At 41.2% G+C, this 14,513-nt stretch overlaps 2 protein-coding genes across 2 annotated transcripts in view; one reads left to right on the forward strand and one right to left on the reverse strand.

Annotated features, from left to right (window-relative positions):
• Positions 1-3,319, forward strand: part of SNX24 (sorting nexin 24) — a 95,015-nt gene extending 91,696 nt beyond the window's left edge. The window contains exon 7 of the mRNA XM_049795899.1: positions 2,770-3,319. Coding sequence (XP_049651856.1) covers positions 2,770-2,840 — 71 coding nt within the window. The 3' untranslated portion in view covers positions 2,841-3,319. The remainder of the gene's footprint in view (positions 1-2,769) is intronic.
• Positions 3,320-5,413: 2,094 nt separating this feature from the next.
• Positions 5,414-13,851, reverse strand: PPIC (peptidylprolyl isomerase C). Its single transcript, XM_049794871.1, has 5 exons — positions 13,671-13,851; positions 9,751-9,864; positions 9,167-9,260; positions 7,329-7,513; positions 5,414-5,930 (listed from the first exon to the last, which is right to left on the reverse strand). The coding sequence occupies exons 1-5, from the start codon at positions 13,836-13,838 to the stop codon at positions 5,802-5,804; spliced, it is 690 nt and encodes a 229-aa protein (XP_049650828.1). The 5' UTR covers positions 13,839-13,851; the 3' UTR covers positions 5,414-5,801.
• Between the last annotated feature and the right edge of the window lie 662 nt (positions 13,852-14,513).

Below are 14,513 nucleotides of genomic sequence, written 5' to 3' on the forward strand. Positions count from 1 at the left end.
TAAGACTTGTATTCAAGATTTTGCAGTTCTGTGATGGTATTTATCTTCCTTCCCTAATGTGTGCTCTGAGTAAAGCTAAGCTTCTTTTTCTTGAAATCATTAGAAACTTTATAATGAATTTTGTAACTACTCTTTTAAGTAGTGCTTTACTTGGAGTAAGATAAAAGTCTCTTCTAATGCATGACATATTTAAATATTAAGTAGGCCTCATTAATGACATCTGCAACAAAGGACTGTTCAGGCTTTTGCCAAGGCATTTTTTGGCCTTGACACACAATATTTAGAATTATGTGAATATTATTTGTATTTGAAGACCCTAAACCATCAAATTTATTTGCAAGTTATGCTTTTTAATAATGGATTAAAACACAAATTAGAATGTGAGTTGTAGTTTTAAAAAGGAAGAAAACCAAGCTGTAAGTCTAGAGGTTCTACAAGTTGACTTAAGTCTAGTTAGAAAGAAACGAAGTTTTTACACAACTACTATTGCCTTTAATTCTTCTTGGTTTTAGTTTGCAGCAAAGAGAAAATATAGATGAGCTTTCTAAAATTTTCTCTCTCAGATCAGTTCTTAATTTAATAGACCCTAATTCCTTTGTAAAAAGCAGCCAAGGTTGTTCAAACTATGGTCAATAGTAAGTGTCTATTAGCAACTAACCATTCATTGTGTGTACTCTCTGAAGATGGTGAATTGTGACAGTTGATTGAATCAGAGATGGAGTTATCTTTCCTGGATACAGGAATGCCTGTGTTAACATCTTCCTATAAGATAGGAAAGTGTGTATTTGTGGGATTTTAAAGGAATAAATACTTGTTTTTCAAACGTAATACTCATCAATTTTTTTTTTTCCCCTCATTGCACTGTTACTTTTCTTCATAAAATATAGTCTTGCCATTAGTCTAATGACTGGACATTGTTGAGTTGCGAGGCAACTTGCCAAAAACCACATTGATTTTCAAAGTCACTTTTTCATGATGTATCTAACACAGTCTGAGCGCATGAGCACATCACTTTTTTTGTGTAAAGTGGCCACTTCTTTTTGAGGGGGTGGAAAAAAACAGTTACTATTTTGAAGAAGAATGAAGGAAAAATCTAAAATTCTGCAAATTGAATATGATACCTCAGAAGCTAAAAAATGGAATCTCAGATTTACTGACACTTGATTGAAAATTGTTCTGACAATTCTTTAAGCTGTGTATCACAGATCTGCAAGACTGCTTCGATGTACTTATACATTTAACTTAAATTAATTAATATGCTTGATTTTTTTAAGCAACAAAGCTTCACAGTAAATCTGATGCTGTAAAGTTGCATCATCTTTTTAATCAATACTCATTTTCCTATATATACTGTATGTTATAGAAGAACCAGTAAAAACTGGTTTCTGGAACTGCAGCATTTAATTTAGAAGGAAAGCATCAGATTGCCCTTACAAGTGTATTTTTAATAACATTAATGACAACAGCATATGGTTATTCTACCAGGGTTATTTGGGGTAGCTGAGCTTGCAGGACTTGGAGGAATCATTATTGGATTCAAAATATGAACAAGTAATTTATATTGATGATTTACTATGAGAAGTTGAGGAGAATTATGCATATATTGTTTATGATGGAGGTTGCATTTCATTAAAACATCCTAAAATATCTCTGTGTATAATATCTTTAGTATAATACCTATGAGGTAACACCTTTAAGCAAATATAGATTATTTTTTTTCCTACCGAGTCCAAATTACCTTTTGCTCACTATTTTTACCTCCAAAATTATTTCAGCAAAAGAATTAGGGGCAAAACCTAATTCCCACCCACATTAGGTGATCTAATTTATCAAGTATCTAATGATTTTTATGAAAGTTGCCTCTCCCCTTTTTGAATATCCTGTAGGCTGATAGGTGATGGAAAGATGTGATTAGTGTGGAAGTTCTGTATCAGAAATACTCTGTTATTCTAAGCAAATCCATTTCCTAGTGTACTAGCAATTTTAAGATTGTAAGATGTCATCAGAAATTCTTACTCTTAATGCCCAGTGATTTAAGTAAACCCTTCATTAAAAACGCAGGAGTTGGTGCATTTGAAAAGTATTTTCACTTCAGTAATGTACATCCAGCCATTCCTCTGCGTGGATCTATTAGTGTGCTCTATAAAGTAATTCTTTCATGCTGAATTTAACATGAAAATTAAGTGCCAGTTTCCTCAACATCTGTGGTAAGAACATAGTGGGTTTTCTTCCTTCAGAAATTATAGGATGCCTTTTGTAACACGTGACACTCTATGTTGATTAGACAGCCTGAAATCTTCCTGCCTCAAATAATCATCTCTGATTGTACAGGCATCCTCAAGTCTTCTGTCTAAACATTGCTGTAAACCACAATGGAAAAACAGCTTTGAAGTATTCCCAGTAGCAATCTTGGAATTTCTTCAAGTATATTGAGATTTTGTTAGAAATTGAATTGCCAGTGTAATCCATCTTCCTTGTGAGAAAAGATTCAGATCAAGAGCTGGAGCCTAGCAGCATTAAGTATTAGAACATCCCTTTAAATCAATAAGCTACAAATCTGGCAGCGCATTCATGCAATGCCCAGTGCTACACTGAAGTGGCTTTAGTGCTGAAACAGCATTACTAATAGCACATCCCCAACATGGATAAACAGTTGAGTGATGCACTATCCCAAATTATACAAGGCCTCACCTAGTTAAGTTTCACAAAAACATTTATATTTTACTGACATAGATAAGAAAGCAAGGGGTTTTTTTCTTTTTTTTTCAGATGACTTTCCAAACGTAGTTATAGAAGGCATTCTACATGGAATATTTTACCCTCATTTACTGCCCAGGTAGAAGTGATGTGTGGCTAGAAGAAGCTGAAGCAAGTCTCCGAGACACATTTGATGGAATTAACAGGAGTAAAATTCTGTGATGTGAAAATTATGCTCAGAAGCAAGAGCCACAACCTCAGTTTAAGTTCAAGCATTATCTCTTTTTAAATACAATCAATGTCACTACAGTTGCTGCTTTTAAAAAAAAGAAGATATGAAAACAACAGTATTGAAGTTAGTGATACATTCTATATATTGACATGCTCTAACTATTTAACACTAAAAGCTTAAAGTCATACACTGAATTACCCTAACCTTTCAAAAGAATTGAAAGCTTTACTAATTACTTCTATAATTTCTATCATAAATGACACTAAACATTTTTACACCATGATTTTTCCCAGCACATTACCCATTGCTGGCAGTGGATGGATTAAAAGTGCTGAGACTGAAAAGAGTGTGTAAGAAACTGCCAAAAAAAAAAAAAAAGGCAAGAAGAAATTGAAAGTGATTTAAAGTATTTTGTTCATTTTTCTTAAATTATTTTGAATTTGCTTTTTAATATCAGGTTGGAAAACAGCCAGTGCATGTGTATGAAGAGTTTCTAAGGCAAAAACATGCTTCCACATTCTGAAATAATACATAGCTCACTCTCAGGAAATTTTCTATATTTCAGCTGAAACAATTTTATCTAGCAGGAGATTTTACATGGCATTTATGCACCTCCATTCAGTTACGATATCCAATCTGTGTGTATGTTTGCTCATCACATCAACTTGCAGACTGTATTCCATATCTTAACATTTTATAAGTCACAGAGCATAAAACTCTGGGGTAAGCTAAAGCAAGAATATGATTATGTAGTAAAATGACAAAACTAAAACTGATACATATATATAAAATTATATATATGTATTTGTTCAGGTTTAACTGGAAATTGTTATGTGTGCTACTGGACATTACAAAATAAATTACTACAACATGAATGTACTGCTTCAGTGTATTTTTGGTGTGTTTGTTCAAACAAGGCATTTTTCTGAGCTTGTATCATCAGAGATGGGTTTTACAGATACTCCACATGAAGCATGAGAAAATACCTGGGTGTCTACTCATTTAAAACTCTTAGCACCATGCTATCTGAACACCCTAGGCTTATAAAAAGTGTATATCTTGGGGCAAAAAAATTCAGTGTAATTGAACAGCCAGCAAGTCATTGGGTTCATCAGAGGAAGGGTGTTGTATAAAAGTGGTAATGGCAAAGCTAGACACAAACAGAAGTCTGATCCTGGAGATGCATGGGTTACCTTCTGCTGACTACTAAATCTGTTTTAAAGCTGCTTGGGGATGGTGAAAAGCTGGGACTTGTATAACAGGTAAGCCTGTGACTGCAGCACTTTTTCAGGTAGCAGAATTCTCTACACTGTCTCCAGGATCAACATCCAGGAAAGCTTTCAGCTACTAGTGGAAAGCTATATGGGCAAGGGAGTCTGAGGCATTCTCACTCTTACTTCCCAACACTGCTTCCCAGCGCTGCTTTTCAGAGACTTTTACTTTAAGCAGTTAGTAGAAAAATGAACAGGGGTGAAATGCAAGTCTGATTGCCTAGTACTAGGCAAATTTAGAGGCCCTTGACACATTCTTCTCTAGCTCTGTTTTTAAAGAGGACTGTAATCCTTTCACAGGTCTCTAAAAAAAAGTGTCAGTATTTACCCTCAGGAGAGGCCCCAGGTATGGATAGTGAACCACAGAAGCACCCTTGTAAGGACAAATGACATGTCAGGAGGACCTGAGGTAAATCCCTGCCCACTGTGTTTTCCTGTTTCCTTGGGAAGGGGGTGCCAGTAGGTACCTCCAAGCTCTGTGCTGTAGGTACTCCCTCTTCCCCTGCACCACTCAAAGTCTGGATACCTCACATGGGCTCCAGGACACCCTTGAGGAAACTAGTCACTGCAAAGATTAAGTGATATGCTGCCTACTGCACAGGTGGATGAGTCCTTCGTCAGATCTTGGCATTGACTCTTCAATCTTCGAGTTCCACAACACTGGAAACTCAAGAGAAATAATCCACATCTTCCTGTGGAGTACTACATAACTCACTTAAAGAACCTAACAAATACAGCTGTCTTTTAAATGGTACCTTATGGTGACTTTCTTTAAAAGCTACCAGTTAAGTTGTCAGCTTAAGAGTTATTTTAGAAGCATTAAAAATAATGAACCTAAAGTTGCATCTCTGATATACAGCAAAACTGCAATAAAAAGCATTTCAGCTTTATCATAAATAACATTAGCTTGGTGTTACAAAATTCACTGTGCTGTAAAACAAGGGACTCTATTTTAATCAGTTTCTAACTGATGATCTTATTTAACAATAGACAGAGCTGCTGTTTCTTGGTTACAGGATTGTATCTGAATACTGTGGGTTTTTGAAAGACAGTCTGGACTTTATCTGACACACTGAGAGAAATTTACCATCCCTGCGGTAACCTTACAACCTCATCTCCTGGAAAGCAGCACCCCCTGCTTATTTTGCAGAATTTACTGAGGTGAGAAAAAAGGCCTTTGTGGGGGGAAATAAAAAAACCTCTTCATTAAGTATTTATTTGAAATCAAAGTTTATTTATTCAAAAAAGTCCTGTATTTAATTTTTTGTTTGTTTTTAAAATGCTGATACTGTTACAGAAAATATTTTCAGTTGAAAAGGCAGAAACAAATGTTGCAAAAAATTTCCAGAGAACCTTGAAAAAACAGAAGTAGTTCTAAAATTTTTCATGAGACTTTTTCTGCAAGATCTAGTATTTAGTGGGGTATGTCCTGAATTTCAAGGAGTGACAGCTCCATCAAGTTGTTATATTGGCAAATGGTAAGTATTGTCTAAATATAGCCTCCTATGTTTTGAGACAAACTCAATGGATAGTTGAGATCAGTCAAAGACAGGCCTTAAAGAAAAGTGATCAAGTTTTACTTTGCATTCTGACTGTTGGTCTCACCAGTCGCCTACTTCAACTACAAATGGTTCTTTTACAGCTATTTTGCCACTGTTCACAATCACACAGTCTTGAAGGGGCCGGTCATGTTCATCTGTCTGCTGGAGTTCTATTGAGTGCACCACAGACTGTAAAAAAAAAAATAAAATTCAGTTTAGCCAAGGAAACTCCAATAGCTCAAGTCTGGTACCAGGTAAACAACTAAGTGCTCCTAGCATTACAATTTATTAAGCAACTTCTGAACAAAGACCTTTACCCTGTTGAGTTCCCATGTGCCTTTCCCACACACACACATTAACAGTTGTGCCACTCTACAACCCACACACAGTTGAGAGAAGCACATGGGAGGCTGTTTGCCCTTCTATAAAAACTTTCAGCCAACAAAAATATCATGAAGAGGCAACAAAATACCCTTTCAGCTAATCGACGTAGGACATATACAGGGTCTATCTGTAGCCTATGAGCAGAAAGTGAATCCAGAGAACATAAAGGATAAGCAAAAATTATTTTTCTAGTCATACAGCATAACTGTCCATGCTTCAAGAAATCTGATGACTGCTTCTACCTTTAGTGTAACACACAGATATACAGATTTTAAGTGTGGTACAAAGCCCTCCAGTCAGACAGGTACAGGTAAACTACGGGCCTCATGCTAAGCAACGAATTAAAGTAGTATTTTTAAAGGACAAAATTTAGTTAGGAATACTGACTACCTGGCTTTGGATATCTGTTCATTAATCTAACTAAACTAAAACTTAGTCCAAGTCTCTCCTCAAAAATTTTCAGCTACTACTGTAGCTCATGAGAACAGATTTCAATATGAATGTGGGAGTGCAGTGCAAGTGTTCTAATGAGGTTCTCAAACTCCTCAAAGAACTGGTCAGTGCAGCAGGTCATGTTTCCCCTGTTCGTTTCAAAACACAGACTAAATGGAATAATTTAAAAGGAAAACCAGACTATTGGAAGTATAATCAGTTGGAAGAACCATTTTTAAACTTAAATTCTATTTGGCCCTTGTACAGTTTTGCAGCTGTGTATGGTTTGAGGGAATTAACTACATTTTTTTTCCCCACAGATCTGAATACATGTATTTGTAAACTTTATATTTACATGCTTCTAAAAACTGTAACAATGAAAGTGTTTTCCATGCCTAGTACATGCTACAAAATTAGATTTTAGCTTGTAGAAATACAATTATTTCATGGCTAACAGTGTTAGTGAAAGGGGGACCTGAACTTACTCCATTTGTAATCTGCAAAGATGTCAGTGTTCATTTCAGTGGTTAGTGGTCTGAAACAAGAGCTGTGAAAGCCAAAGGCACGATTTAAATTCCATTTCTGCAGTCACCATTTGCTATTTCAGTTCTAAATCATCCAGTTCCAGGCTCTTCACTATCATTTTCTACCATGTACATATTAGATAAACACTTTCGAACCACAACGGTGTAAATTACACTAACACAGATAAAATGCAGCAGAATTTGTCCAGATTTTCTTGGATTAACCCTGCCACTAATTTTAGCTTACCATTCCATCAAGAACTTTGCCAAATACTACATGTTTTCCATCTAACCAAGAAGGCTTTGTCACACTGATGAAGAATTGGGATCCATTGGTGTCTGGGCCAGAATTAGCCATGCTAACCCATCCAATTCCATAGTGTTTGAGCTTGAAGTTCTCATCTGGAAACCTTTCTCCATAGATGCTTCTTCCTATGACACAAAATACGAAAGCAAACCTTAACAAAAAAAAAACAACAAAAAACCAACAAAAATCAAACACCCACCCCATCCCACCTTTGTTCAAAAATGGCAAAAACAAAGTATAAATTCAGAACTTGAAGATTCATTGTTTGAATAAGTACAGCAACATCACTTCCATCAGTGATTCCATAACTGAAAGCATTTTATGTGTAAAGAAAAAGATAGGCTAAAACACCACATATAAGAGGAGAGTATTTAAAGCTCATGATGCTCTATCCTTTGAATTTAACAAGCAAGCCGAGTACCTTCAAAGGTCCTGCTTACATACGGCACTGAACAATAGTATACTTCATCCCGTTGAACAAATTTAAAGTACATAATTATGGCCACTAAATGTAAGGTTGCCATGTTTTGTGACAATTTTAGTCTTCACTTTTACAACTTTTCCTCCTGATAAGAAATTGCTTTAGACATGTTTAAATACATGAAGAACAAATGGAAGTTAGCTTAAAAGACTCAGTGTGGAATTTCTGAGTGGAATAATAATGGAATCCTTACATAAGGATTTTGATGTTTCTAAAATTGTTCAGAAGGGAAACCATTTAAGTCCTGTTCAAACGATCACCACTTTGAAAACAGACGGATGTCTTCCCTCATTCTTTATTTGTACAGTGCCTACCACAATGGGTACACTGCTTCCAACACCAGCAGATACCATCCCAATAAACAGTATTAGCAGGGAAACAAACCCTGCCTACCTTTAATGCTAAAACTGTCTTTGGTATTTTGGCCTTCCCCATTGTTCTCTGCAAGGAAAAGGAATGTGTGTTTCCCATTCTGTCCCAGCGGGGAAATCACCAACATTGAATGTACACATAACAGAAGAGAAGAAATGAGAAGCCAGACTGCATGCAATGCACGAGATGCTGCGCTGGGATTGCCCTCCTTAGCTCACTGAACTGGTCTTCTGGAGGCTCAGGAGGGAGAAGTGATACACACAGCAAAAACTCACACCACCAGTAAGTTTATGGTTTTAAACTTAGTAGGAGAAAAAAGAGGGCAGAGGGCATGACCCTCATTTTCTAATTTCTCTACTCCTGAATTCCCTCCCACAGCACATTTCAGAAGGTTCCACAGAACTGGGTGACCCGAGGGCAGAAAGGACAGCCTACTCCTTCCCTACCTGCCTTCCCTCTACACGCTTTCACTGTTTTCTGCTGATGACTCAACTGGTTCATGTATACACACAATCAATGAGTGCCTCAGGGAAGGAGCGTCGTCACAAAGCCAGAGCAGGGGAAGGGTGGAGACATCCGTCTTTTGGAGACAGTATGTTGTAGGAGCAGCTCAGCTGGTCAAGTGGCTCCAGCCCACCACACAAAGCCATGCTTCTTGAATGGGGACAAGTCACAGACAGAAAAGAGCTATCTGCAAAAATTGAGGACAAAGGAAGCTCTACACATACTTATAATCAGAAAATCCACATAATTACAGCCTTGTGTTCCAAGATGCTTGGAAAAGTACTAGATGCTCCAATACAAGTGTTTGGGTTATTTTTCATTTATGGGAGCTGAAAGAATGAGGGAATATGCTGGTTTGCCCATCTTCTCAGCAGACATTCGAAAAAGGACAGGGAACCTGTAAGATACTAAGCGTGTTTACCTCCTGATCCATCTCCAGCTGTGAAGTCTCCTCCTTGAATCATGAAGTCTTTGATCACACGATGAAATTTACTTCCTTTGTATCCATATCCTCTCTAAGAAAATGAAATGATTCTTTAAATGAATGTAACATCCAATTCTATACAGTCACATGGAAGTAGTCACATGTAGTGAGTAGCCAGATCTCACAGAATATACCACCACCAGAGACAAATACTGGCAAGAAACAAATGAAACTGAGATACAGGTGAATGGAGCTGGGCTACTGCCACAAAGCAGGTATTACTCAGGTGATCAAAGCCATTGTCTTTATTTGACTGGTATCTGACCACAGTACCTCTACATGCTAGATCTGCATGGCAGGGACAGATTGAGGGGGTGATATCCAACATCTCGTAATTACATCTTGTGAACCAAGCCCCAAGGACATGAGAAGACACATACCAGGGCACAGCCTTGGGGATGGCACTCTTGCACAAGCTCTACTGAACTAAAATCGACAGTTCACAATTGAAACAGCATTAAACAAGCATTTACTTCCCAATCCAAACTTGAGTAAACAGTGGAAGAAAACCACAAACGTACTTCTCCAGTTGCCAGTGCAATGAAGTTCTCCACAGTCTTCGGGACAACTTTTCCGAACAATCCAATTACAATTCTGCCAACATCTTTGTCTCCAATCTTCACATCAAAGAACACCTGAATGTTTTTATGAAAACAACAAAAGTGATACAAACATGAGCACAACAAAAAGGCCAAGCTTTTGAAAGCATAAGGTGGTAACAAACTGCTTCTGGCTGGTCTGTATTAACAGTATCCTTCAATTTCTGAGAGTGCTGTTCAAGAAAAATCCTTTCAGAGCTACCAAAATCAGATTATGCAGAAAAATGTTTGAGAATTGGTGACTATACATTTTGACTCTTACTGCTTTTAAGGGCTCAGTGAGACTGCTGTATCAAAAGTTTGAAGGTAGTGTTCAAGAAGATTTTTTCCCAGAAATGCACATCTTCAAAGCTGTACAGAAAAGATGAAATAGGAAAATAAGGAAGAACAATGACGCTATTCCAGTGTGGTGAACAATAACAAGGAACTACAGTACTGACACTCCCCACAAACAATATTGCTATCCACTCATAATCTTCACTGTTCTAGGCATTAGTATGCATGTGATTAAGTGTAGGTGAAAGCCTAAATTTAGTTAAATTGACAAACAGTGGGAAGAAAATCCTACCACTCAAGCAAGGAGTTGCTTTCCCAAATATGAATTCAAACCTGATAAGAGAAATAACCACGCTACATTATTCACCTGATTGCCTAAAAGCTTCAACATAGATGTTGCTAAAATGCAACTTCAAAAAGGCAAATGAGTTATGAAGCATTTTAATATAGTTCGGAATATATGAATGCATATTTGAAGATGCAAAAATGTTCCAACAATTACTGAAAATAGGAACAGCTGTCAGGAAATGAGGCATTTTGAAGTTCTGAAAAAGTTACATAAAGACTATTACAACTTCTAGGAAACAGCAACGTGTATTCCTATGATGTGGTATTTGCTGTTCCTTGTGGTGCTTGACCAAATATTACTTGTCTGCAACACTCAGAAATTAGTCCAATAATGATAATAAATGGCCACAGTCTCTCCAACATGAATGCCTCTTTCACGCTGTCCTACTAAACATTTCTACCGTTTCTTGATCTCCCATGTGGTTTTGACTGTTGAACTTTTGGCTAATGCTATAAAAGCTCTATAAAGAAAATAAAATTCCTTTTGATACACCTCATTCATTTCCTTGGCACTTGGCACTAAATAACATACTACTTAGATGTGTGGCTCCCAAAGTATTAACAGCACACTTTCACTAACTTCTTAACATTTTTATGAGCATACCTCTCTGAATTTTGCCACCAGGGTTATCTAAGTAAGGGGTATTGCCTGCCTACGTTTTCTAAACACACCTTGTTTTGCCTGGAAATGTTGTCCTAGTAGAAAGACAGCCTGAAATATATAAGCATATATAAGTAACACAACCAAGGCTACCAAGCTAAGACCCCAGATAGTAGTAACATCAAACACTTGCAGAGACCACATGCAGACACATCCACCATATGTTGTAAGCCTAACCCAACCTGAAGCTTTCATTCATGGCAGGGCTGCTCGCCTAAGCAGCAAATCCAATACTTCCAAAAAGCATTGCTTCAGGTTATTCTGTGCTTGTAAACAAACAGTAAGTTCCTGGCTTCCTGTTAGCATTCCACACACCTGTGCTACAAGCTTGGTGATTTTTTGAAAGCTCTGCACTTTAATTATGCACCACATAACATGTCTATGCACATTTCTGGCCAGGAGATCAAATACAGAAATATTTGCTAGCCCTAGATGCCATTTTTGTGTAAAGAAACCATGTTCTTTTAAACATATTTTCTCAAGTTCTCTGGAAACTCAGTAAGCACAGTCAACACAGCAAACTCAAATCTCAAAAAACATCTGGCCAGATTCTTCACCAAAAACTCTTAAAGAAAATATATATTATAAATTTTCAGTCTTATTAATATTTATATAAATACTTAATCTTATTTACAATTTGCAGTAAGTATTTCATGACTGAAATGAAAAAGAGTGCACCAGTAAGACTGGCTGGTTCTCATGAACTTATATATAATTTACCCAAGATGGTGTATATCAAAATGAAAAAACATCCAAAAGTATTCAATTATTCGGGGGGGGAAGACTCCTAGACACCAGGCAATAAAACAACAAATGCAAAACACTACATGTGGAAGAGGACTCTATAGCCATAATAAGGGGTCCTAAATTGGCTACCACTCAAAAAAGACATCTGGAGTCTGATTTGATGCGGATTTTGATGGAAAGTTTGGCTCTGGACTTGTGAAGGTCAGAGAAGGAAAATGAATGTTAAAAGTAATTAAAAATGGATAAGGACAAGAGATGGGCATAATTACGCCATGGTATAAATCTGTACTGTGCGTTCACACCCCAACTGCTGCATGTAATTCTGGCTTCTCTATTGCAGAATGGTAAAACCAACCTGAAAAAGGCAGAGAAAAGGGCAGCACAGATGCTCAAAGATCTGCAATACGTTTTATATGAAGGAAGATTAAATAAAACTATGCAAGCTGAAAGAGAGAAAACTGGTGTGATTTGCTGAGCTCTGTAAAGTTATGACTGGCTTGGACAAGGAAAATTGGCACAATTAAACTGGACTACATTGCCAGAAGATGATTTGGAGGCCAAAGCCTACAAGATTTACCACCCCACCCCACCCCCCCAAAAAATAATTGCAATTCATGGACTAGAAACTGTAGACAGTTGTAGACAATGGTGACAACGAAGTTCAGAGAAAAAGGCACAGCCTGTGGCTTAGGAAGCTGAGGCTGCGCCAGAGGGAGCAGCTCTGCCCCTGCCCTGCCCTGCCCCGCTTTCACCAGTGCGGGCATCTTTCAGCAGGAACACGGCACTCCCTCGTGAGTGTAGGTGGAGAGGTTGTTGGGGGCAGAAACATCTAATCCCTACTTTATCCCAAGCCGGACCTCCTGCACCAGCAAAAACTTTCTGGGAAGGGATGCCGCTACGTTGCGATAACCGGGTCCACCCCCGGCCCGCTGCTAGGCCCGCCAGTCCGTCTCTCGGGCGGTGCCATTCGCAACTCCCGCACACGCCGCCGGCGCAAACCCCGTCCCGCCTGCGGAGGCCGGCATCGCCGCGGCACGCCGCCCCGCCGGCAGCGCGCCCCGAGGGACGACGCGCTTCGGCTTCGGTTCTGACCCACAGCAGCTGCCCAAGCCCGTGGCGGCAGGGAGCGGGAAACAAGGGGGCAATAAGGTGGCAGTTCACAACACCAGGAGTTTCAGCAAAGGCGGGGGGGTGGGCACGACAAAAATAAATACAGCACAGCTGAGCCCCAGCGCGGGTGAAAGCCCGCTGCTCAGCGCAGCGCGGACACCACCACGCAGCCCCCACGCTGCCTACGGCAGCGGCAGAGACGGCAGAAGCAAGGATGTAATTGCCAACTGCCAAGTAACCCTAGTCTGTAAGCTAGAGGCAGGCTGAGCTAACCAGCAAGTTTGAGGCGTGCCAGCGGCTACAGAAAGAGGGCATGCCCAAAGGGGTTAAAAAAAACCCCAAACCAACCACACAACGCATTTACACAACGGGAAAGTTAAGGCGCTTGTCCGAGCCCTTCCCAAACCCGACCCCCGCAGGGGCCTCCCTTCTGCCCGGAATCCGGCCCGGGAAGGAGCGAGCCGGCGAGGGACCAGCTCGACACTCTAAAACCGGGGTAAAAGGCTGCCAGGCGGCCCCCACACCCCCAGTAAGCGCCGACAACGGGCGCGGAGCCGGCAGGGGAGAAAAGCCCCTTCGGGCGCCCGCTGAGGAGACGCCGCGGCCCCCCTCACGACCGGCCGATCCCGACTCGCCTCAGGCCGGCGGCCGGGGAGGCTTCCCGGCCAGCGGAGCCGCCCCGGCCGCGGGCGAGAGTCACCTTAGCTGTCACGCTGGGTCCCCTCTTCTTGAAGCCCTCAGCCACCGGGGCCAGGAAGCAAAGGCAAGCAACAGCGCCGAGGAACGCCGCCGACCCCCCGCGGCCCATGGCGCTGAGGCGAGCGCTGCGGCGCCTGCGCCCGCCGCCGGGAGGCTCCTCCCGCGCCATGTGGCGGGGGGGACGGGGGGGAGGCGGCGGTAAGGTCACCCCTCCGAGTCGCGGCCGGGGCTGGCCCTGCTTAACTTTGGAGGGTGGATGGGAGGGGCGAGGCGGGCGGGGCCTGTCGGGCGCGCGGCCGCGGGGGAGCCTGCCTGGGCTGAGGTGGGCGCTGGGAGGGGTGCGGTGGCAGCCGCCCGCCCTCAGACCCCGCGGCTGTCTTCAGAGCGGGCTTTCCTCCTTCTTCGGTACGGGGGCCCGCCAGGGTGCGCCCCGGCCCCCTGGCTGGGTTTCGGGTGGTTACAAATGCCGGAGGGGTCGCGGTGCCCGTTGCTTGGGGGGGGAGAGGGGGGTCGCGGGGTGGGAGGGCGCGTGGGCTCCTCGGGGGCTCGGCCTCGCCGAACAGGAGCAGGGGTTACCTGTGAGGGGCCAAGTGGCCCGGGTTTTGGCTTCAACCAGTCCGTGTGCACGGGGGGGGGGTTCCTCGAGGAGCCCACAAGTGGCTGCAGTAGCCGAAACAGTGGGCGTTCAGGGGGTTTTGACAGCGGACCGTTGGTCCTTCATCTCTGAGGTGTTAAATGGGCTGAGCAGAAACATGGCCCTACTTCTGGTTTCCTTTGTGTTAGCAGTACAGGTGCAGTGCTTGGCACCCGTGTCGGCGCCCTTGGCTTTGAACGGTAAGGAGCT

The sequence above is a fragment of the Accipiter gentilis genome, chromosome Z (assembly GCF_929443795.1).
Source record: "Accipiter gentilis chromosome Z, bAccGen1.1, whole genome shotgun sequence".
Classification (NCBI taxonomy): Eukaryota; Metazoa; Chordata; class Aves; order Accipitriformes; family Accipitridae; genus Astur; species Astur gentilis.